Below are 25302 nucleotides of genomic sequence, written 5' to 3' on the forward strand. Positions count from 1 at the left end.
CCCACCGGAGACACATCCCTGTTCAACACGTTGTAATTGTGATCCATGTTTCATAAACGTTGCATGGGAGATGTTAGACCAAAACAGCAGTGACACTTGATGGTATGTCAGTGCAAAGCAATTGCCTCCATTGCAGATGGAAATAGAAGAACATATGATTCTATGATTCTATATATGAAGGGGAGAGTAACCTTTGCTTACTGGGCAATAAACTTACTAGACAATAAGGAAGCATTGAGCACACAGAACTAATAGAACATGATTTCAAAGCCTTCCCTTGGATTCTTGTTGGGTAATGCTTTTGACTAATGCTGTGCTATTCTCTATGCTGCCTTTCTAAGATCAAGGAAAAAGATCAATCTAATTGTAAGATAGATTATAATCATTTGAATGCTGCTTAGCAAAGTGATGCAGCTTCAAATTTTAAGATCATTTAACAGCAAGAAAAATCTGTATTGGTTAAGCACATATCCAACATCTTTTTTTTTTTCTAAAGTCTTTCCACTGTATTTGTTTTTAGATTGCTACTTTCCTTGTGTTTCAGATTGATTTTCATCCAAATCTTATGTTGTTCAGCAAAATACATGCAAAAAATATGTAAAGCTATGCAGTTGTGACCTTAGCAGGAATTGGAATGTGTTTTCCTTCTTTTGTGGATAGATGAAATCTCAATCCAGACATCTAAAAGTACTCACCTTGCATGCAGTGGTCAGAACAGAACAAGTTAGAATGGAACAAGTGGTACCATCAGCAATCTGGTGAAGGTGGGGATGTGTGTCACCAATGTGGCTTATTTCCCTGTGTTGTTTAGATTGGAAGGTCTTTGACAGTCATGGACATACTGTTACCCTTCATCAGTACTCACTGGAGTTCAACAGCCCCAAATGCTTTGGTATGAGAGATGTGTATTCCTTTCACTAAAGCCATCTGTTTTTAAATGCAGAAATAAAGAGTGCCTCAAAAACTTAATCTGCAAAATAAGCAGTAAAATGGAGCCTCTGAAAAGGATACCTCAATGAAAACCCAAGGCTGGAAGTCAGATATGGGTTATAGTCTTGAAGTTTTTGCTGAGTTGCCTGTGATTTTTAGGCAGCTCTTCTGTGGGTTGATAACTTGACATCACAAAATGGATGAGGCAATGAAGGATTGGCCAAAAAAAGAAGAAAACCCGACATATCACACTCAAACACAGAAAGGGAAAGAATTATAAGGTTAATTCGTGTAACGTTTGCGAAAGACATGGAAGATCCTTAGAAACAGGATGCTCAACATGCTGAGCATTTCAAAATGACTTTCTCATGTAGATTTGATGCTGACATATAATTCCCAGGGTTGAAGATGCTGAAAGCTGAAGCTGTCCCTCTTTGCTAACCGGTGCTAAGTGCATCGGTAAGGATGTGTTGTCAATGGCAGGAAGGTCTCTGCACTCTTTGATGTTTTGTCACTTCTCTGATTCAAGTGGAATTCCCACATCTTGCCTTGTGGCTGTCAGTTCTGGTGGGAGCTGAGGCACCCTGTGTGTCTGAGTCCCCCCCATGGGTGCAGGGCTGTGCCCTGACACAACCAAAGACCCCCTCAGTGGGGATGGAGTTGTTTGGCTGCTTGTCATTCAGGATCTGTGAGTAAGATTGTTCACTTTTGCTATAATACAACGGCTTAACAGCTGTACTGAGCCTGTGTGCATAAAGAACCTGCAACTCTCCAAAGGCCTGATTTCAAAGGCTGTCTCTAGTTAGCGTGCTCCCCCTTCCTCTTTCATTACACATCAGTGTGTTGGGTTAGGAATCTTATTTCAGCCTCTTGCTGGATCTAATGGTCCTGTTGACAGAAGTGAAAATCTTTCTGGAGGGTGGTTCTGGAGCAGTGGATGTTGTTAAGCCTCTTGCTTCCTCCTCTCTGCCTGCAGTTTTAATTCCAATTCAGCATCCTATCCAAATCTGCCATTTTGTTAATCCTAAGAAGCTGAGGTTTTGTAGTTGTTTTTTTTTTTTTCCCTCCTCTAGAGGAATTTTAATTATTTTTGGTTGCACACAATAAAAAAGAAATCGGGAAAAAGAAATCCCTCTTCCTGTAGTGTGAGTTTGAAGTCATTGCTATTGTCAGCTCTCAGTGGGTTACTCGAGTATAAATAAATTAAAGGTGTGGGGGGGTGATCTTTTGTTAACAGTGCATTCTGCTTCTTCTGGCTGCTATGGTAACAGATGAGGGAGAGACATGCTTGCATGGTAAAGCTTAATGGCAGAGCAGCAGAATGTAGTGAGGAATTTAGCTGGAGGAAGAAGGGAAAAGAGCCCAAATCCTTTAGCAATGCTGTGAAATGAGTCACCAATTCAGGCAGATGGGAAAGGACTTCCACGTTTATTTACAAATGATTTTAAATCAGGTTGTGTTGGTTATATTTAGAGCAGGAAGAGGGGCAGTCTGAAGCTTTGGGGAGCAGTAAATGAGAAGATGCTGCTGTTGTTTCTAAAATGGAACCCTGAATGCCTTTCCTGACTCAAGACCTTGCCAACAAGAGTCAGTGGGCATTCTGCCTCCAGCCTTTAAGATTTCAGTTTGTAGAGGTGAATTTTCTGATTCCATTCTGTTATGTTAAAAATGAGGGGTTTTAACCCTTTCGTTCTTGGGTGGAGGGAGGGGTAAATGGTGAATGTTGTGACTCTGCTTTTTCCTTCTGCACCTGGTTAGTGTAAAGCATTTCTCACACACTTCAAAGCTTTGCTGGAATAACAGAGTTCAGATGGAGTCAGGAAGGGAGGGTTTATGGCAAAGGCTGCAGAATGTCGTCATCTGCCAAGCCTGGCTTTAGGTACTGCTTTGAACCTGACATGTGATGAACCTGATTCTGTGCTCATTTGATTAGTGGCCTCTAGTTTTTAAACCCCAGAACTTGTAGAGTGCTGGATTTTCTTTTTTCCCATGTGTATTTTGGCATTACTGCCATGCTGAAGTACAGAGCTCCTGGGGAAGGGAATTGCCATCTCAAGTTTTTCTTGGTGAAACATCAGGAAGGAATTTATAATTACTGCTTCAGTGGGAGGTTTTGTGTTAAGTAGAAAGTTCTGGAGCACAGAATGTTTTCTGCAGGAACTTCACCTGAAGGCTTAGCATTGTGGATGGTGTGCAGTGGAAGTGGCTCCCAAGGTGAGCAAACACATCACTGTCAGCAAACGCAGCCAGACAGTGTGACTTTCACAGCTGTGAAGTTCTAAAATGATGCAGAGTGTTCAGAAGTGCATGGAGGGGAGGAGTGGGGAAGGGTTTGCAAGAACAAGTGAAATGTGGGATCTGTTTGGTGTGAGGATGTTTAGAAGGATGCCAGAGAGAGAGTGGCAATAGGATTGTTTTATTTATTTTAGAGGAGGGGTGGAAGACATGAGAGAAGGATGAAGGATGTTGCATGGAGAGCATTTTGGCCATGCCAAAGGCTGAAAGAGCCAAGCAGCATTTGCCTGCTGCACTAATTGGGGGGGAGGGGGTGAAGTTGATGATACTGTGGGTGGTGCTTCCTCCTTTACAACTGGAGTGCTAGGGGAGGAATTGAACAAGATACAGAAGGCAGAAGAATACCTTTGTACTGTAGATGCTATTGGACCAAATTGCCCTTGTGTACCCTGGAAGGGCATCGCAGCGTGGTGTGCTTTTGGAGATGGCAGCAGCACTTCTATAAGCCTGCATCTATGTTGTGCTTTTGTCAGGTGTTGATTTCTTTAAGGAGGAAGGCCAATGTGATACGTCTGTGTCACAGCTTGGTATTGGCTTTTCCAGTTCGTTTTGGTGTTACTCTTCCTGCCTGTGATGGGAAGCACAACAGCTGTCCTTGCTTCAGAAATGGATGGTGATTGGAACAGGGTGGGAGAAGAATGAACTGACTGGGGGGGGAAGAAAAACAGGTTTTTTGTGCATTCTCCAAAGCTGTGCAGTGTTGTAAATGCCAGGAAGTTACATTCAGTACGTTCTGTGAGCTTGTTAAAATCAGTGCTCTGTCACTGCCATGCAGGCAATGTGCCCTTGCTGTCCTCAGGAGCTTGCGAAAGAAGTCCACTGCTTCAAAGTGAGAGCTCTGTGGGACCGTGTGGATCCTTTATGATTATCACACCCTCTGGGGGGAGATGGAGCAGTTCTATAAAGGGCTGCTCATTTCCATTTCAGGACAGGCCTCGCAAATAGGATGTGAGAGAAAATCCCCTGGGTCCTTTACAGCCTAATTCTGGTGAAGAGAATAGCCTTATTTTGCAGGCTTCCGTGGCCCTACAGGGTAAGGCTGACAGACTTCTCTGTAGGTTTATTCCTACCAGCCATCAGCGTGTCTGCACATCTTTGTTAGCCTCGGAAATAAACTTTTCCCATTGTTTAAAGGAAAGCCCTATGGAACGATGCTTTTTCAAGCAGTGCTGTTGTGTAGGTGCTAATAACACCTTAGATTATTAAAACCAGTTTGCTGTTTCCTTTCTCAGTTTCAATTGTGTGAAGTATTTTTCATCCCTAGGCACCTTTTTATTTTCTGCTCCATAAACCAGCATAACGCTGACCAGCTGAGTTGAACAAGAAGCACCTTATTAAAGGTGGTGGTGAACTGAAGGTGAAGTTGGGGTAATTTCCTTTCCTTGACAAAGTGGTGCCTTTTCTTAAGGTGGTTATCCCACTTCTGGCTTTGTTCCCCGAGAACCGTAAAGCAAAATTATTTCTGAAGAATTGAGACTTTTGCCTCCTAAGTAATTAAAACTGAACCGAATTTCAGATGGTGTTTTAAAAATCAAATCCTTTTTTTTCTACGCTTATTTGTGTTAGGGATGGTGACTGCTCAGCCTTTGTGTGATGGCTGTGGGATGGACCGTAGTCATGTGCTAGTTCTGGATGCTGGGCTGAGGAGTGAAACCACGTGCTGGGAGAGCTGCAGTGTGACAGAAGATGGCAGTTGCTTGTAGCATTAGTGTTAGAAATGGTGCTTTACCGAGTGCTGCTGGCAGTGCTGTGACATAAGGGAGCTGTCTTCATTTTGGATGTGAAAGGGCAAAAGCATAGAGGGGGGAAAAGCTGTATGCATTTGGAGTCAGTGGGATGTAGAAATGCTCAGTGGAGTCTTTTCTGAGCCAAACAAAACGAGTCTCATGATTGCCATAGCACAGGGCTCCTTCAGCTGCAGCATGGGCTCTGCTTGGGTTTCTAGCAAGAATCACTTGGGTGTCATTGTAATGCTGGTAATGAATGGAAACAAAGTGATTCCCACAGAATTTCTTCAGTTCTGAGTAATTGTTCCAAATAAAATATATTGTCTTTTTCAATCTGCCTCTGTTGGGAAGTGTAATTTTGGACATTTACTGCAGCACTTCATGATTCTGATTTTTTTTTTGGCTGTTGTTGTTGGAGTGAAGGGGCAGCACAGTGTGTGATGGATCCAGATTCATTTGTTTTGATGTTTGTTTGTTTCGACAGAGCTCAGCTCCAACTCTTCAGCCTAAGAAGCATCTCCAGTTGGGTTTGGATCTGCTGTAATAGTGTGATTTGTTGGACTGTGGGGGTTGGCAAGCTTGGAGTCCTGCTGGCTGGAAGGAAAAGCTGCTGGTGATGCAGAATGAGGCAGCATGGGGCAGAGGTGGAGGAGGACTTCCCACCAATGGGCCAACAGCCACCCATGTGTTTGGAGGGTGCTGAGTCCCCCAGCCCTGCACCGAGCCACTCGTGGAGTGCAGCTCATCCAAGGATGGACACACAGCTGCTGTGTGCCGACAGCAGCACAAAGCAATAGTCTGAATCTTTTCAAATCATCTGAAACGTGGCTGCACAACCCGATGCCTTTAATAGCCATCTCTTTCCTACACAAGGGCAGCGACTATTTTTGGCTCCTTGCTGTCATTGACCTCTAATACAAGAGAGAAACTACAGAAGAAGCACTCATCACCATAGGGTTTGTGTTGCTCTCTAAGCACAATGGTGATTCCCCTCTACTTGGTTTTTGCATAATCTAGAAGTATAGCTGCACACCTGGGAAGCTCTTCTTAAAAAATGAGGAGCCCAGTAGCTGCAGGTAGTAGATTGAAGCTGTAGTAGAGGGGTGTACATGATATGTGAGGCCTGTATCATGTATTTATTTATTTATTATCAAAGGGTGTGATTATTTACCAGGTGTTTTCCTGGGCTTCGCATGGGTTGTGATGCCCTGCAGATGTCATGTTACTCTCAGCATAAAGCTAGAAGCTACAGAGTTGCTTTTTCAGTGCTATCAAATACGAAGATGGAAGACAAGACTTCTTTCTCTCTTATGAAGGTTTATTGCAAATCTTTTACAAAAAAAAAACCAAAAAAGAGCAGCAGCAGTTCTTGGAATGACTGAATGAAGTAACCTCCTTTTTAAAAGGCAGCTTCATTATTTAATGTAAATTTCATTCATTTCTTAGATAAAACACAGTCACCAGTTCCTTATAATACTTCTAATGAGGGCCAGATGTTTCTTTGCTACAAAACTGGGGCCATAATGCAGAAAGGCACATGCAGTGCAGCCCTTTGTAGCACAAGAGAAGTGTTCTGCCCAGACAGAAGAACAGAAGTTCTTCCAAGGCCTGAGTATTGACTTGCAGTGATAATTTGCAGGTGACATGCTAACAGGTAATTTTGATCCATTAGCCTTCATGCTGTCGTGCTTTGTTCAGTGGTGTGTTAAAAATACCCAAAGGAAGGAGAGAGACAGAAATAATTTGAAGTCACTGAGCTGCGTGCTGTGAGACGTCGTGGGCTGGAAAAGGGATTCTTGCATTACTGCTTATGGATGATGAGGGTGGATAGAGCTATAGCTGGGTTCTGCAAAGAAAACAATACGAACAGTGGTGGGTTTGTATTATTTATTTGTCCTATGGGAATTTGTAATATCAGCTGGCCTCCTGCTGGCTAAAGCTGGCCTGTGACTGGGCAGGCAATTGTTCCAGCAGCTGAGAGTTGGGATGGCACTTGCATCTTGGTGTTGTGCAGCTGTGGAGGAAAGCAGATCGTACTGAAGTGCCTGATCTGGGTTAGGAGTAAACCCTGAGCAGGACAGATGCTGCTGGTCATCTCTTTGGATTTAGGTGAGTTCAAACTGTTCCTGTTTGGTCTCCCCTCTGCCAGCTGTTCTTGCATCTCCCTGTCTGCTTTCAGCTAATCCAGTGCAACTATTTCTGGAAATATGCAATGAACTGGTTCAGTGAGCAGCAAAAATAACCACTGTGGGGAAAGAAGGCGGGGGGGGGCCTTAATTTTCAACCTGATTTATTTCATTGCCTGGATTATCTTTGTGGCCGAGATAAGAAACTGCACCTCTATGGGCATTTCTATAGAACAGGGCTGGTAATGTGTAGCTGTCTGAGTGGGATAACGCGTTTAGAAGGCTGTGATACTCCCACCTAGTGTGGTGGTGTGGGCTGGGATGCAAGCTGTTAGTCAATGGGAACAGTAGAAAGGAAGAATCTGTTTACACACACACACACACACACACACACACACACACACGAGGGCAGTTTGCTGCTGCCATGCTGAGCTCTGAGCTGCCTTTCCTTCCTGTGCTCGCTGCTGTTTGAGGGGCAGTTCCTTCTGGAGGTGTGCAGATGGGATGGAAAGGCTGTGATTAAAAAGGAGCATCTCTGCATTTGTGGGTGCACGGAATGTAAATCCTTCAGGTCTGTTTCTCAGAGTCACGCTGGCTTCTTGGCCCTCTTGCCAATTGTGAAGAAGTCCAAGTTATCTTTTGAGCGAGATTCATCCCAAGTGAGCGGGGGTTTCATTTAACATTACTGAAGTTATCAGGAACTCCTCAGAAAGCTGATCTGATCTACGAGTGCCTGTAAGCCCTTCAGCACCGGATGAAACGCTCTCAGAGAAGACAGCCCTTTGTTTCCTTGGGTGTCTGGCTTGACGGAATGCATCAGCGTGACATTTCAGTCCCCAGATGCTTTCTGCATCATGCTGTCATCGTGCACTGCAGTCGTGCATTATTGCAGCCCTTGTAACACCAGGAGAGAAATGTCAGACTGCTGGAGCAGCGTGAGGGTTTGTTAAGACTTGCATCTCTATGGCTGGGAGCTGCTGTGCCTTTCCAAGGGGAGCAGGGTGGGCACTCAACTGGGAGTTCTGCTGCAGTGATGGTTCCCATGGTGGATTGCTGTTTCCTTGTCTTCTCAGCAGGTTTTGAATGCTATATTGGTGTTTGTTTTTTTTTTGAGGAACGTTTTCTTTGAGTAACTTCCCCCAGACTCTCCTTGCCTGCCCCCAGAGCAGACTGTTTATTTTTGGAGGAACACCTGTATACGTAAGAGCACGGAGGCATCAATATTGTCATAGTAACTAAAACAGCAGCGCTGGCTTCCAGCCACAAGGTAGGGTGAATCACAGCCTGAATGTGGGTGTTTGGAAGTGACTTCACTTCTGAGTCTTCTGCAATTGAATGAAGTAGTATTTGTGTTTGGTTTTTGGTTGTTTTCCTCTCTTCTTTCCCCTGGGAGATATTTTGAATGTTGTAATTCCTTACAGATTCTTCTTTTTTTTTTTTTTTAACTTCTGCCATTTTATAGATAGGAAGGATGCTCTCAAACTGTGCTCTGCATCTGAGCAATAAATACAGCTCTGCGTGGTGAATGTTTCAATGTTTCTATTGGATTTATTTCAGCTTAGCTTGAAATTCAAAAATATGAAACCTGTGCCATGGAGTTTTTGAAATGCAGCAATTTGACTTAATTGTGGTTGAGTTTGAGAGCAGGTTTGGATGCAGTATGTGTGAATGTGGTCTCAGTGTAGGACAGAAGAATGTGATAATTGCAGATCAGGGTGTTTTAAGCACGGCTTCAGTTTCTATAAATTCTGTTTGTGCCTGTGCTGAAATAATGGGTTTATATATTGATTGAAAGCGATAGCACATCAACCTGCACACAAATGTAGATGTGAGCGGCAACGTGGACTGATCATTTATCCCGTGGAAGAGGCTTTCTGGTGCTGCTGCAAGTTCCACACCTGTGGTGTGATACCACTCCTGGGACATAATAAGCTTTAAACCCATTCTCCTTCTGTGTGTAAATGGGAATGCTGACATCACAGGTCCAGCTGGGCAGGAGATGAGCATGGGTGCATCATCTACCCAGCTATGTGGGAGAAACGAGAATCTGGGTACATGTAGGAGCAAAAATGTGCTGTCGGGGGGAATCCTCGTGGCCAAGTATTGGTTGGCTTTCCTGGTTCAGAATTGGTTTCAGCCCTCCCACCCACCTTATTTCAATAAAAGCAAAAGAAGAAATTTGTTCAACACAGTTGTTTCATTGTATGCTGAGGTTCGTCTGTTTACAGTGTGTGCAACTGAGAGAGATTAGGTGTGGGGGAGAGAGGGGAAGGAAGCCTCTGCAGCCCTCAAGGGCTTTATGAAACATCTCTCTGTATTCTAAGATGCCCCCAAATGCTTTTTCTCTTACGTGAGTTGGTCTGTGAGGGTTTTTTTGCCCACTTGCTATTGCATTAGTGTTTTTTTTTAAGAGTGTCTAGTATTCTGAACAAAACAATGCTTTGATGCTGGAGTGTTCAGTTGTGAATTCAGCTGCTGTATTCTTATCTGTTGTCTTTCTGACTGCACAGCTCATGGCAGAGGATACTCACCCAGCACCTTTTTGGCCTTGGTGCAGCTCTGCTTGAGCACAAAGAACTCTATCATAGCACAGAACCAGAGCTTATGATGCGCAGGTAAAGGTGCAGCAGGCTGTTGCACTCTGCTGACAGCTGAAAGTCATCCAGCATCATCAGTGAGGTTGGAGTCTTGGGGTTCCTGGATGGATCTTCTTCTAGTTCTAAAACGGACTGAGCACTGGCATAACACTGCTGAGGAGTGTTATAGCAGAATGCTATTTTGATGCTGGAGAGAAGTGGCAGAATATAAACGTTAATGTACTTCTATTGTTTGCCTGTTAGTCAGGTGGGAGCGAGGCTAGTCAACGCTTTTAGTATGAAAGTAAATATTGGAGTGTGAATTTAGCAAGGGACAGAAATTGTGACAGTTACTTGTTCCTTCCTGCAAACTTTAGATATTTGATGAACTCGCCTTGTTAAATGCAAACAGACTATCAAACAGCCCAAACCATCCCTGGTTCGGAGAAGAGGGCTCTTTGAAATGTCTGACTGTGAAATCAAGGCAAAGAATGAGCTGTGCTTTGTCCCTTGGTAGCCAGTTTCAACAGCGTAGCAGCTGTGCTGGATGTAGCTTTATGCAGACAAGTTCTTCTGCAAAGCTTTGTTTTTCTTTATCTCTGAGGCTAACTGTGTTTAGAATCCACTCGATTCAGCTGTTCAGAACCTGAATGTGAAGCTTTTCAAGCTTGCTTGCTTTTGTAGAGCCAAAGTAAGAGCAACAATAGCAAAAACCCTTTTGAAAGGCAGGTGAGAGATGCTTGTGACCTGATTGCACTACTTAAAATGGGGACTGCTGGGCTCTTTTTCCAGGCTAATTCTAGGTAAAGCTGCTACCTTTGCTTCAGCCCTATCTGCACAGGGAGCTCACCTGATCTTTTTTCCTTGTGCTGAGTCCTGAAGCTTTCACTAACAGTGTTCAGTCACTGGACCAACATAATGGGGTTAGGGACCACCCCCTTTGGTGGGACTCAATGTACACTTAAGTTGGATGCTTGTCTCTGGCTTCTTCTGCAGCTGGTGCAGATGAATAAGCACCTCCCAGGGTGACGAATACGACCTGTCTTTAATGCTTGCCTTAGGGTAAAATTAATTCCTCCCTCCAGCCCCCAGCAGTGGTGTCAAGTCATTTTTTCCCCCAGTGACTATAAATGCAATCTGGAGTTGGGTACATTGACCTTAAATTCTGCCACAAACAGCAATAAATGCCTAGCTCAAAATTAAAAATAAAATAAAATCATCCTGGCAGCTGAGAGCACTGCTTGCAGGTGTAGAGGAACTGCTGGGTGCTGATGGAGCACCTGGAGGAGGGCAGCCCAGGGAGCTCAGGCCAAGTGCTTCCACCTGTGCTGCCCACTCAGAGCTCATATAAGGGCCAACCACTGTAGGGAGAGCATCCCTTGGGGCTGGGCTGCTTTGGGGGAGGATTGCTGCATGGCTGGAGGTCCCCTTCATCAGCTGATGGTGAAAGAAGGGTGAGTTCAGCCTTTCTTTCTGTGTGTGGCTGTTGGCCTCCCTGTGAGTGCATTGCCTGTATTGCAGGAGCCTGTTGGAACTGATTTTTGCTTCTTTGTGAGAAATATACATACAAACATATAGATATATATATTCAAATTCTGAGTTCTGGAAGGTCTGCAGAATGTCATAGTAATCAATGCTTAATTTTCTCCTGTTTCTTTTATCTGATGTTGAGCTTTGGAAGTCTCTTTTCCTGTCTTGAGATAATTTGGTGAGGCTATGAGACAACTGACAGCAGTTGTTTATAGGTCTGATTTAAACAGATGAAATATGCATGATAACAAAGTATAGTCATTAGAGATACTGGTTTTTCTCTCCTTTCATGGCATTCTGTGCTGTGTACCTGCTGTGTATCAGCACCTCAGAGCTTCCTTTGTCTGATGGATGAATGTGCTGTGAGAGCAGAAGGTGGGAACTGCAGCTCACTGTGGGTCTGTTTTGGCTTTGCAGAAGGTCAGCAGGCTGGCTCTGCAGTGAGCCAGGCTGCCAAAACCAGCTTGCTGTCACTGAATCATTTGGAAGGCTTATAAAATAGCCGTGCTTGGTTCTGTTCCCTTTGTGGATCCCAAATAGTTCTGCATCGTTACAAGGTTAACGATGGGATCAAAACTTTGTTGGCATTAATTTTCTGTGTTGAGGTGGGATGTGTTTGTAGCATCAGTATTTATCTTGAATTTTGGGTACGAAGTTGGATTTCTGAGATTGGGGTGTTATCTTTGGTACTGTTTTAAGCTGAAGTATCTGAATTCTCTGGGGATGAAGTGGTAACTTCTGCTGCTGTAGAGCAGTGCATCTCAGCTGTGTTTGACCTCATTGCTTTTACAATCTCTGTTCTACACTTTGGAAAGTCATATTTTCCTTTGGCTTCGCAGCCTCCATCTAAATGGCTTCCTCTATTTCAAAGAATAAATGGGAGTGCTTCAGCCATTTGATCCATCAGGTGGATGGGGTACTGAAACCCCCATGCATCAGGGAGTCATTAGTTTGAGAGCTCAGCTGATCTACTTAATTAAGAATAACTCTTCAGTTGTGACAAGCCCAAACAAGTTCAACATCTTTGTTTGTCCATGTGTGCAGTGGGTGATTATTTATTCCCTTGTATTCTCCAGCCACAAGTTCAGTTATGTGGTGAGAGTGGCTGGTGCTTGATTCAGGCCAGAGAAGAAAAACCAAAGCAAAGCGTGATGCTTGTTGAAAACCACACGATCAGTTGGAATGTCACAAAATAAAAACTAGGACTTTTTTCTTTTAAAAGGAAGCCTTTTGGGGCCCTGCCTTGTTTTAGTGCCACCTGCTCTGGGGTGACTGCGTGCTGCAGGGCCTCAGCTGCTGCATGGCACATCAATCACTGCTGCATAGAGAAGCAGACAGCTGGAAACTTGACTTCAGTGAAGGAACAGATGAGAATTTTTTAAGAGTTGATTAGAAAACACCTTCCCTTGGTTCAGGTAAGGAGGTTTAAGCTTTGGTCAGCCTTGCTAGCAAAGTTGTGTGGTGTTTCAAGCTGAGCTTGAATGCCAATAAATCTTGTTAATTAGCTACTAACTTAGCATTTACACCAGGACAAGCTCATTCTATAGAGGGCTGAGATCCTCGTTCTGTTGTTAATGGTGATTCTTTTTGAGTGCTGTTATTCTTTACTGAATAAAACCCACGACAAGCTGTGTTACTGGGAGCAATGAGTGTGCAAATTGCTCATTTCTGCCCTTCTCCTTGTGAGTTCGTGGTGCTACTGCTGGGAAACAGCTGCCACCAAAGCAGTGGCAATTGAGAGCCAGAGAGGAGGGGTGGATTTCTTCTGAAGTGTTTGCTCCCCGTATATCCCCCAATTCTTTATTTCTCTGGGACAAAACTTGTGATGGACAAATGTTGCACTGATGCTATTCGTGTTCACTGCTGTGTGCTGGAGTGGGAGCAGATGGAGAGCTGCTGCAGGAGGGATCTGCTCTGCAGCCTGGCTGTTTAAAGTCCCTGCAAGGGTAAAGGGGTTGCTGGCTGGGAAATAGGACACATCTGGAGCCATGCAGCTGTTCCTGCCTGGTGCTGTCTCTCACCTGACTCTTCAGCTTTTCTGCACTTGCACTGTGTAGGAAGTAAACTTATGTAAAACAACACAGCTTTGTGCCTTTCTGTGCACATCCTCTGTCACTTCGTGGCATGTCACAGTGGATTTGCTGGCATGCAGCACCCTCAGAGCTAAGCAGGAGAAGATGCTTTGGAGCCTGAACCTGTTGTTCTGTGCTGCAGAGCTGCTGTTTTATACATCCGTGTTGGAAACCTGGGTTGTATTTATGGGGATTCTCTATAGCTTTGTGATTATTTTAACTGGCTGTTGTCTTTGCAAAGTCTGTCTCTTAAATACCCTGCAAGTTGGAAGTTGCATGTGCCTTTGCTGTTCATCTGCTGTGATGCTAGGAACTTAATTTCCTATGAGTAAAACCACCCTCCTTAATTACAGTAAAATTTTCTTGGAAGATAAATGCAAAATGGGTGCAATAGAAATCTTTAGGAGGCAAGGTGTTCTGTCTGTGCTGTAGGAATGACAGCAATGCAGGGCAAGTTAATACTTGCAAGTACTCCTAACTCTGTTTTCACATTATCAGCAACTCTTTCTGTTCTTTCAGACTTCACTTTATCTCAGCTTTAAGTCAGAGTAGTGTTTTACTCCTTTTATCATCTCTCCTTGAATGTTGCCTCATCTATTGCTTGTTATTTCCATTCCCACCCCTTTCCATCCTTTGCCTTGTGTGTTTTGTTTTTTTTTAGTTTGCCAGACAGCACTGCAAATTATCTAGCTTGCTTTTCATTTGAAGTCATTGCAGCTCAGTTCCCAGCCAGACTTTGCAGTATTAGTCAGGAAAACCTTTGGCAAGAGCCTGACACTGAATTTTGAGGCAGATATGGCCATCTGCATTGAGAGGGAGTGTGTTGGAGTGAAACCAGTGGTTTTCATGTACTTGCTGATGCAGATAAGGGCACTGGGAGGCATTTTTGCCTTCCTTTCTTAAGACTGTGTGCGTTTATTCCTTCCTCCTTACGCTGCTGTTGCTTTCTTTGTGAAATTAACAGTGAAATAAAAATTCAGACAAAGGGAGCACACACAGCACAGAACTGTCATGGGGTAACAGATTGGAGAGAGGAGATGAGAACAGTTTGGAGATGTGCAGCGTGTGAAGTTGTAATTCAAGTCCTTAGAATTTCTTCTGGTTTTCTTGGTAATGCTGACTACAAAAGAGATTTTGTGATAGTTCTCCTTCATAGACAGAGGAAAATTTGTGAGTGGAGAAGCTTGAAGAACTACAAGGTGTGTGGCTATGTAGGGTTTGAGTAACTGGCTTTGTTTTCTTCATAATGCTGTATGCAAAGGGTTAAGGATGGGTTCCAAAGCAAAACCAAATTCTGGGCTGTAAGTAGGATCTGCCTTCATGCTAAGAAAACAAATGATATATTTTGTGTTTTTATTGAATTGATGTTTTTTCAGACTGCAAAATCACGCTTTGTCCTTGTGCTATGGGTTGAGATGTCCTAAAAGCCTCTATAAAATGCTTCCCTTGGTGTTCTGTTGGAAATGCAGTAATCTGGTGGGGTAATACATAGACTGAATTGATACGTGATGTGTTTTGGATTTTTTAACATCAGAAATTGTCCTGTTGGTTTGTTGTGTTTTTTTTTTAATGTAATGCGTTAAATAGGAGTCTACACAAATTGCAGTTAATTATAGTCAAATCAGATTGAGTCCTAAAATAGGTCACATGCCACTTGAAATAAGATGCACTGGAAATTATTAAATCTGCTTGGTTGAACCTGACATATATTCTGAGGTGTAGCATCCTTCTCTGGCTGCTGCTGTTCCATGTTGTTTTTTGGATGCCATGTTGAGTCTGCTCTATGAAGTGAGATTATTTTTAAGTTCACTTGGTTTCTTTGGAAATTCTTGCAGCTGAAAAAATATCACATGGAGCCTTCTTGCACTGTGCTTAAATGCATGGCTTTACTGTGGCTGAGAGCAGCTAGCCTTAAACTTCCTTATTCCTTCATTTTGTTCCTATTCTGACTTTGAAGGGACCTTCCTTCCCCACCCAGTGAGCTGCTCCATGACTCAGCAGGATGCCATTAACCCTCTCCCAGCCCCACTAATGCCATCTAGGAAAGTGTTGGTAGGTGTTGCACAGTCTTGGCTTCTTATTGTCTTTAATAGGAATCGTTGCTTTGTGCTGTCTTTTAAATGATTCTAAATGTCACAGAATAAATTACATTAAAACAGCTTCACCAGTGACCTTGAGTGAAAATCATTTCCAGCAGTGTAGCATCTGCATATGTATTGACTTAAGGTTCAGCTATTCTGCATCGACTGTTGTTTCACCTGCATGTATGCCCCTAATGAGAACTAGTTATTTTAATTGCATGGTATGCATCTACCTACTTCTGCAGCTTTGTTGCAGTAGATACGAGTAAAATTGCCTGCCAATCAAAACTGCAGATCTAAAAGGCTGGTCTGGTTTCCATCCCAGATGTATCTGCAGTGCAAGTAGGAAGGGTGCTGCGTTCCTCTTGCCTCTTTCCCATTCACAAACCTGGGAACTCTGTAAAGCCACCTGTTCTCCCATCACCAGCCCCAGTTTGTGTGATCATTGGTAGGAGAGCATCATCAGAATGACCTCCACGTTCAGGTAAGCCTTAAAAAAGACCAAACAAAAACCCAGCTGTCCTTGGTGAGTGCTGCAGCCCTCGTTGCTCCTGATGGATTGCTGCTAAGTGTTGGAGGCACGCAGGCAGTTCTGTTGACCTGGTTTTGGCACTAAGGTAAGGAGGTACATCTGACCTTGTTGAGCTTCCAGCAGTTCTCTGTTACAGCAGAGGAGGCTGTTTGTTAGTTCTCAGACCACAGCTTTATCCCTGAAACGGTCCTTTCCTAAGCAGCCCTTATCAATACAGCTCAAGGTGCAGGAAACTGAAGAAGATGCACCCTGTGCAGCAACCAATCTTTAATTAGCAGCTGATATGAATGTGGTATGGAACATGAGGCCTTTGAACTGACTGCAGAGGGTTGAATTCCTCTGTTATTTCTCTCAGACCACAGCAGAATGCTCTTGGTGTTCTTTGTATGTGCAGGCACATGGCAAGCAGTAGTTGGCAGGTATCGATCTGTCTCAGAACAGGTTGGGCTGTAAGTGAAATGAACAGTGCTGTTTGCCTTTAAACGAGAAGTAAAACACTGGGGAATTGAGCTTGTTTTACTTCAGCCTGGCCAAACGGTTTAGAAAATTAATCCACTACAAATTGCATTTGTTTTCACTTGGCTGAAATAGCTGGAAATGAAGAACACTTCACTTGTCCAACAGAGCTGTGGAGGGCTGGTTTCTGAAAGGTGCTGTCCTTGCTGACTGGCTTCCATTGTTCTCTCTGTCTTTCCAGCACTACTTTCCTAATTGATCATAATTCTAATGAGCTGAGCTTGGAGAAAAGGGAAGGGTTGAGCTGTTACATTTTTCTCGCCCTACGACCCAGTTAACTTAATGAGATGGTGAATGTCGTTCTCTTAAAGCTTCAGAAATGACTGATAATGGCTTCCCACCCTCAAGTAGTTCAGGTTCTGGGGTCTCATACTTCCAAGCTGTGTGTTTGGCAGCCGTGGTCTAGCAGGATCTCTGAAGAAAGAAAAGCGAGGTGGAACGCTTCAGATTTAAATAGCTGGCTGTGAAAAGCCTGCTAAGGCTTGCAAGAGGAGGGCAAAACTTCGTATTCCATGTTTATGTAGAGGTAAGACACGAAGCCAGTCCTGCAAATTATTTCTTCTTGTCATCACTTTTATGTGGAAGATTCTGCAGGAGCTGCTGTCCGGCATTTCCCTCTCCATCTGTTCTATTCCCTGATGCTGCTCTTTGTCCTGACTTTGCATGTCACAGTTTTGCAGGGAGTACAGTCTTAAAAAAGGACACTTTATAAATGCTCTTTAAAAAGAAATCATTTGTAGCTTTTAGCTCTATGAAAATGCATCCTAACGCTCCCAGTGGGTTCCTTTCTCTGTAAACCAATGTAGAGGATTAGTCAGTATCATCTAATTAGGCAGCAGCAAAGCAGAAGTTTTGTTTAGCCTGCTCTGCCCTGATTCAGTTTCCATTCATGGGATTCGCCCATTGAAACCAAATGCAATAAGGGCATTGCTGATGGCATTTGAGATGTCAGTCTGAGATGTGGCTTACCTACAGGAGCTGTGCACCTGGAGGAGGAAATTCTGGGTTTTTTTCATACCCTCACACTCTTCCCTGTGTTCCCTGTTCGTCTCTGGTGCAGACTGGTTTCTTAATAGCTGTAATTCCACTCCATCCTGAAACTGATGGAAATAAAAGTTGCTGGAGGACCTTTCCTTCCCACTCCTATTAGTCAGTGCTGTTTTGGTATCTGTATAGGATTGTCTTGTGATCCAGTGGTGTGGCTGAACGCCCTAAAAAATAGCTGCCAGTGATTGTGGGGTTGGTAATGAGAGAGTGCATCCCAGCCTGATGGGAGGGATGGTGGAGCAGGCTCAGGATCCAGGAAAGCTATCTTACAGTGGGACAGGGATCAGGAGAAACAGCCTCTTTGAGAGGCTTGTTGTGGCCATTTGCTTCATGCAGGCATTTCAGCTTAACTGGAGGTGGACAGATGTGCTGAACAGCTCTCTGTGCCTTTGGCCCTCCCTAAGGAACGCTGACGCTTCAGCTCTGGTTGCATGAGAGAACAAGCTGGGCTGTACTTCATTCACAGCGTTTCGTGTAAGGTTGCTTACAGCTGAGGAATTTGGGAGGAACGTCTCACTCGTTCCTGCGTAGAGGATGGGTGCTTTCCAGCTTTTTTTGGTTTAGGCACTGCAGAAGGGCTGAATCTGGAGAGGCTGTTCCCCTGCTGCCCTTGGATCCCCATCTGCAGCACTTTGCAGATCAGAGCCCATTGCTCCTTGACTTTAGACAGGAGATCTGTGGAGATGCATCTACCCAACTTCCCAGCCGTGCTTCACTGCCTTTCCCCCCCACACACACCCAAAGAATGCCCTCCATGTAGCAATAAAAGCAACGTAATTCACTTATGGGATTACAGTCAAAAAACCCAACAACATATTTAACTACTCAGACCATTGAAGGTACCTTTGAAATCATGGTCTGCATTGCAGACAAGGTCTTGGATTTTCTAATTCGTGATGATGTTGCAGTGTTATGCATATGGCAGTGTCACATGGAATCAGGATGAGAATTTCTGGTTTGGTGGCTCTATTCATGCTCACCTGAGACCCCCCTGTAATTTTTGGATGTTCTGAACCCTGAGAATTGCACTGACCTGTCAGACTGGAATGGATTTGTCACAGTTTCAGGATGAGGTTTAGAAAGGGATCTTATTTATGCACTGTTTTTTTTCCTTTGTTATTATTTCTAATTTTATTTAAGAGAAAGTGGAAGGGCTGCATTGTCTTGGAGGCAGTTCTAAGGTGAGTCACATCCATATAAATAGAACTGCTGAGCACGATGGATAAGCTGCGCTGTGCAGAGGACAAAAATGCTTTGGAGGAAGGAAAGCCTCCTTAAAACGATCACATAATTGTAAATGCCTGTCCTCTAAGACTGCTACCAAGGGTACCTACCTGTTTTTTCCTTTCCCACTTACCTCTCCTTCAGGTGCAGATTGATTTTAAACTAATTAATGCATTGTTAGACCACTGGGTTCAGCAGAAAGAAAGTGCAAGGGTGAGGACAGCTGTGATGTGAGTGTGCTGCACAGTGCTGCTGTGTGATGCGACTGCAAGCATTGTCCATCCCTTGCTGGGACTGTTCCTTCATTTATTTGCTTTTCTTTCACTCGTGATAAATTTAACATTCAATTTTTTTTCATTTTCTTTGATTTCCAAGCATTTGCAGCATAGGTAGAACATGACAGCAGTGCTTGACTTGGTCGGGCACATCATCTACAAAGCAGATTTCTGGAAGTATTTGGTGTTATTCAAGGAGGGAGGGGCTTTCCCTTTCCTTTTGCACTGAAGTGCAGGATGATGGCAGAGCTCAGCTGCCAGGAGACCTTCAGTTGGGCTCTCCAAAGCATAGGAAGCTCATGGTTGTCACAATGGAGCTGAGTTTGCCCTTTGTGAGGATGCAAACTGCTTTATGGTTCCCAACATACAGTGGTTGAGTTCGCTATGGTGTCTGGCCAGGTGAAATTCTATGGTGCTGGAACCTGTGTAATTCTTGATGCAGCTCTAACCTTTGTGCTCTGTTTGTCACTCAGCCTTTATTTCAGTCATCTGGAATATATATTGGTATGAAGAAAGCTGGTTCTTATGGAAAAAGTAAGGATGACTGAGGACAGTGGGTATCTGATACCACGTTTCTGCCAAGAGCTTAAATACAGCATTTAATATTCAGAATATTACTGTTACTAATAGTTCAGGAAAACTTGAGGTTTTTCATGTTTCAAATATTTTCTATTTCTGTGAAAACAAAGCTGTCCAAGTCAGCTGAATGAGAAACTGCTGGTTTGTCTCCAGCACTGAAATCTATTTCCTCTCCTGGGCACTCAGGACAGAAGGCACCTCTGCCCCAGTGCCCCATGGCTACGAATGGGCTGTGATGCTGCATCTGATCTATTCTAGCTGCACTTTGTCTCTTCTTTCCCCATCTGCTTTCCTTCCCTTCACTCTACCAGCCTGGCTGGGTTGTTTACAGCTCCTCAGAGCCTGTAAGCCTGTTTGTCTCAATAATCTGAGCAGAGGAGGAACGGAGATTTTCCTTTGACTCATTTTCACAATGGAGAAGTACACAATTTCTGGTGGTTTTTTTTGTTGCTGATGGTGATGATATATATTTAAGTAGGCCAGCACTATTATGCAAGTTAAGATCCTGAAATAATTTTGCTTTGATTAGCTGCAAATTTGAAAAACTATGCAGAGGAGAAAGTGAGAGAATATATACTGAGGTCTCTGTAGAATACTGAAGTAATATGCCTGTATACTCCAATGCCACATAATGCAAGGACCTGCGACTCCAAGGGTACATGAAAATGAAATTACCATCTCAATAATATGCAATTTAGCGTTTTATGCATCGTTTTATTGGATGTTTATTTGTTTGTTTGGCTCAGAGTTAATGAAACTCGTGCTTAAGGAAAAATCTTTCAAACTTGCATGTGAATGCATATATTCAATAGATATGTTATATTATTGCAGCAGTCTTTCTATAAACAAGTGCTGGGAGAAGAACAATGGTTCTTTTTCCTTTTGGAAATTGTTGAAGACTCTTTGAAGTAAGAATGTTCCCGTACCTCTTCCTTAATCTCCTGTTGACTTTCATTTCTATAGGATTATTGTGATGCTCAGCAATGATAAAAATGTATGGAATTTTATGGAATGTAATTTGAAAATGTGCATCACTTATTAAAGGCATACGCTGTGATGGACCCAGGATAGATTTTTTTCTTTAAGGAGATTCTATAGGATTCCTTTCTTAAAAAACCCAGCCCTGTTTTGTGCTTGATATCTCTTCTAAATGGACTGAGCCACAAGGAGAGTGGAACCTTTCCAACACCAAATGTGGGTTTTGCTTTTGCTGTCAATATGAGTAATTTTGTCGTATAAATGTGGCCTCTTTGGTTTTTATGGTAGCAATAATTTCTCCATTCTCCTGAAGCATTGCAAAGTCTTTTTTTCTGGCAACTTTCTCCTTTTCATCTTTAACTACAGAAACCTTTGTTATACGTTCAGAAACTTGGATTTTGTCTCGTAGTTACCGGCTTAATATTTCTGATTTCTTAAAAGCATTCCTTCCAGGTTTCCCAATAGGAATAGATGTAAAGGATGCTGGATTTTTCACTGCCTTGTGACTGGCTGTTCTATTGTCAAATCTTTGGGGTGAGGCTTCCCATAGCTGGCTGCTTCTCCGGGTGGAAAAGGAATGGTTGGAATGGTTTGGGATTGATGAGGAACCATCAGCCCCACCTTGCCTGGCAGCCTGTGCTGTGTGTGGGCTCAGCCCAGCCCATAGGTGATGGTTTTCTTGACTCCTGGGTGTATATTGTGTATTTAGAGAGAAGCCCACTGCTCCGAGCTCAGCAGTCTGCCTATCAAAACTGTAATCACATCTTAAGCTTCTCTAATGCTCCTGTCACATCTGAACAAAGGAAATATTCATAGAGTGTTAACACGTTCCACTTAAAGCAGATCCTGAGCTCTTCTCAGGTGCAAACCCGAACTCCAGCTTGCAATTAAGACCCATTATTTCCTGTTATTACTTGTTAGCTCAGATTACATGAATCTCTCTCGAGCATGAGAACGCAGCTACTCTACAACAAGAGCTGACTTTCAGTTGTGAGCAAGGGTTAAGAATGCTTTAATAAGTGGGAGAAGAGCAGCATTGCTGACCATTGGGCAGGCAGGGGATCCTGTTCAAGTATGAGAGCTGGAGCCCTGCAGGAAGCCACTGCTGTACCTTAGTCAGAGTAATTGCCTAATTAGCTGGTGTTCTGCCAAGCTCATGGGGTACCAATGCCAGAAACTGTGCAACAGTCCCACAAAAGCTCTTTGAAGGCTGAGGAGCCCGAGCTGTGGTGCATTTCCCAGCCTGTCTGCTGGTTGGAACAGGGAGATTCTCAGTGATATGCTAAAGCAGCTCACGTGCATCACAAGATGCCTGGAGAATAGGGCAGCACGCTTTTCAGATGAGAAACCAACCTGTACCTCATGTCTGGTCAAAGAGGGTGTCTGAATCTTAAAGGTTTCATCAGCAATTAGAGCCAGCATAGGTCTTGGTCAGCTGGAGCAGGGCAATGTGCAGCAGTGGGCAGGAGGAGAGTTGGACACAGAGCCTGAGCTGCTGAAGTCACCTGAGGCTCTCCTGCATCTCTGATGCAGAGTCCTGTGTCAAATACTATTGGGAAAGGAGGGGTAATGTGCATCTTTCTGTCTGTAGATACATTATTCTAGCTTGTGAGCATAGGATTTGTGCATGTCTTCATGCATCTTCCTAAAGAAAGACACAGCCTGGCACAAGTTTGAGTGAAAGGCTTTCTTGCCAGCTCTAAGAATGCAGTGCTTTCATTGTGATCTGAAGTGTGCTTTTGTGCATTGTTCTGGAGCAGAGTTTGGCACTGAAGCCACAACTCGAATAAAAGTTCTGTGTTGACTTTTGAGGTAAAAGAACTGACTTTCAGTCACAGAAATGGTGTCAAATGTTATTTCTGGTGCCTCGGGAGTGTTTGTGGAGTTGACATTTTTGTAGTCATGTTATTGAAAGCATCAAATCTACTGGATATGCTTACAGCATAGGAGTTTAATCAGGATTGTCTGCAGCCCCTTTTTCCCTCTTCCTCCTGTGCACAATGCTAACATTATTCCAAGTAGCTTTTATTTGACTATTGATTTTCTATCTGCTTTATCTGCATTGCAAGCAGTGTATTGGAATTGTTTGAAATCAGGTCCTGAAACTCCAAATTTGAGCCCCTTTGCAGAGGCACCAGTGATGATTTACTTCACCGTTATAGCTGAAATTGGCAGATGCATCCAAATAATAATCAGTGCAGGGCTTCCTGGAGATTCATCTCTTAGGAGTTCTCAGTATTTGTTTCCTTATTGGAAATACAAACATATTTAACACTTGTATAATAGTGTAATTCATCAGTTATATTTATAAACATATTTCATAACGTGTCCCTGATTGAGCAGTCATCTCTTCCTTATGGAGGTATTGGGACAGTGGTTATATTCCAGCCTGGGTTTTGATATGCAGCTCTTTGTGTTGGTACAGCACTTAGCACAGCAGGGGCTTCTATCCTGTTTTGTAGCAGCATTGTGAAATTATTGCACCTGGCTCTCTAAGTTGGATTCCTCAGTTTGTCCTCCAACAAACACAAAAGGAAACTGAGGTTCTGCCACTGTGACTTTTTATTGCCCAGCCTTTCAGTTTCATACAGTAAATGTCCATTCTGCATCTTCAGGTTTCAGGGCGTATTTATTTTGGGGGGTGGGAGATGGGACTCAGACTTCAGCTAGCTCTTCCTATTTATATTCAGAGAGCAGTCTCCAGATCCTTATTGTGGCAAACATACACTCATTTCATAAAAATACTCATCTATAAATATTGATTATGATAACTTCTTTGCACTAAATTGCAGCCTGTCTGTGCCAGGGCGTGACTCACCTCCTCCTGCATGGCAGTTGTCACCCAGAAGTCTGGCACTCCTGTTTCTTTTTATAGTTTCCATTTGAAACAGTGGATTTTTGTTTTTCTTCCTTCATCTTACAGAAATGGGGAGTCTTGAGGCATTACAAAACCACATTTGGGGCTGTAAGGCTTAGAAATGACAGCTTGCTCCTCACTGAAACAAATAGGATGTTGCATCTTCGTGTTCACCTGTGTGGTTGGACGAATAGGCTGAACAAATGACTCCAAACCATCGGTGCCCTTTGTGCTTTGCTGGGAGCACATCTAGGCTGGGCTTCAGGGAAATGCTGCTTTCTCACGTAGGAAATAAACAGCAGTGCTGTTCTCCTTTGTTCTTTTAGTTGTATTTGTAGTCCCCAACAGTGGAGCATGTTTACTGCCTTCTCTGTTTGGTAGCTGCAACTTTTCTTGCCCAGAGAGGTCCTGTGTCAGCTTTGGGTTGTTGGACCCAGTTTGGGTGTTTGAAGATGTTGCCTATAACATCTTCTGCAATAATAAACATTGTGGCTGGGAAAGGAGGGGCAGTAATTGTAGGAATCCCAGCTTTCTGCTGAGCGAAGGAAGTGCAGAGTGTGCTGAGTGCTGTGTGTGGCATGGATGCAGAATGCTTTGTACCCATCACCAGCAGTGCTGCACCTGGGAAGAACCAGCCCTGCTGCAGAGGTGTGAGCACCCAGAAAAAAGTGCAACTCCTTCCAGCTCTGCCATTCCCCATTGGTTACGAGTGCTGGGAAAGGTGCATTAAATCTATTCAGTTTGTGCTGCATTTCATTTACTTGTGGGTTGGAGAATGTTTATAAACGGTGACTTGTGGTGATGGGAGAGACGGCGTCTGTTTGCTTTCTAACTGCGGGTTTTACACCTTGTGTGCTCATTAAATTGCTGAAATCTAATGAGGAAGTAACTCTTTATCCTCCTGGGGCTTCTTCCAGTTGGTCTGCCGAGCTCTGCAGTGTTGTGTTTTTGGTAGAGGTGGTTGGATGGGAGCCCTGTGGTAGTGGCTGTGCTCCTGGATGTGGGGGTGAATGACCACAGCGTTACTCCAAGATGAGTTTTTGAAGGGAAGTCCTCAATATCTCTTACAACTCATTTTTCCTGAGCGTGTAACAACCCCCTGTACTCCTTTTCACATCAAACCAACACTGTGCTCAGTGTTGTGGATGTTGAGCCTGGAAAGCATGGAGGTAATGTCCTTTTCCAAATGTCCTTCTTTCCTGGTTGCAGCTCTTCCAAGTTCTCTTGCTGCAATGTGCACCTGAGCTTCTTAGTTATTGTTCATCTGTTTTCCATGCAAAACTAATGAAAATTTTGCTAAAAAATCCCCCAAGTGCTTCCTCAGTTTTGTCTTATTTTCTTGCGGTGCTTCTTAGGTTTATTATAGCTTTATATGATTAGATTATACGCGTAAGAAAAGCAATTAACGAGGATCTGTTTAAGAATGGGTTATGATGAGAGAAAATGAGATGTCTTTCATCTCCCTTTTCATTTGAGGGAAAAGGAGATGACACTTCTCTTCCATGTTCAAAACAGCCATTTTATTCCCATTTAAGTCTTTTGCATGTTAAAATAAATTAAACCAACACCACCTTGCTGCAGTGGCATTGATGCAGAATGCAGCTTTGGTGGGCAGGGCTCCATGCAAGCTCTGAGGCTGCCATGCTGCAGTGGCCTGGCCTCATTAGTCCTTAATTGCTGGTCCCTGAAGCAGCACGTGTTCTTCTCTGGGAAATGTGGAGAACCCAGCGTGGTGCTGTTTATCTGTGCTCTGGGGGATTGTGCACCCATCTTTGGTAATTAGGGGATAACAGATGAACAATAACCCTTTTTTTTTTTTCACAATGAAGATATTGGCAATATCCTTTATTAGCGAGGTGATTTGAAGTCTTTGGATGTTGAGTGTGAAAAATGGAGGTATAACCACATTTGGGTGATGGGTTAGAACTGAGGGAGTGTACAGATAGGGGCATCCAAA

The 25302-nt window shown here is 43.6% G+C and overlaps 1 protein-coding gene across 3 annotated transcripts in view; it reads left to right on the forward strand.

Annotated features, from left to right (window-relative positions):
• The window catches only part of ARHGAP32 (Rho GTPase activating protein 32), a 176578-nt gene that overhangs the window by 17454 nt on the left and 133822 nt on the right, over nucleotides 1–25302 (forward strand). The window contains exon 1 of one of the 3 annotated variants that reach the window (XM_031599735.2): nucleotides 11007–11108. The exons of the other annotated variants lie outside the window; for them this stretch is intronic. Within the exon in view, the coding sequence (XP_031455595.2) occupies nucleotides 11068–11108 (41 nt within the window). The 5' untranslated portion in view covers nucleotides 11007–11067. Of the gene's footprint in view, nucleotides 1–11006; nucleotides 11109–25302 lie in introns of those variants that run through there. 3 annotated transcript variants of the gene reach the window in all.

Source organism: Phasianus colchicus, chromosome 23 (assembly GCF_987193195.1).
Source record: "Phasianus colchicus chromosome 23, bPhaCol1.hap1.1, whole genome shotgun sequence".
In the NCBI taxonomy this organism is placed as follows: domain Eukaryota; kingdom Metazoa; phylum Chordata; class Aves; order Galliformes; family Phasianidae; genus Phasianus; species Phasianus colchicus.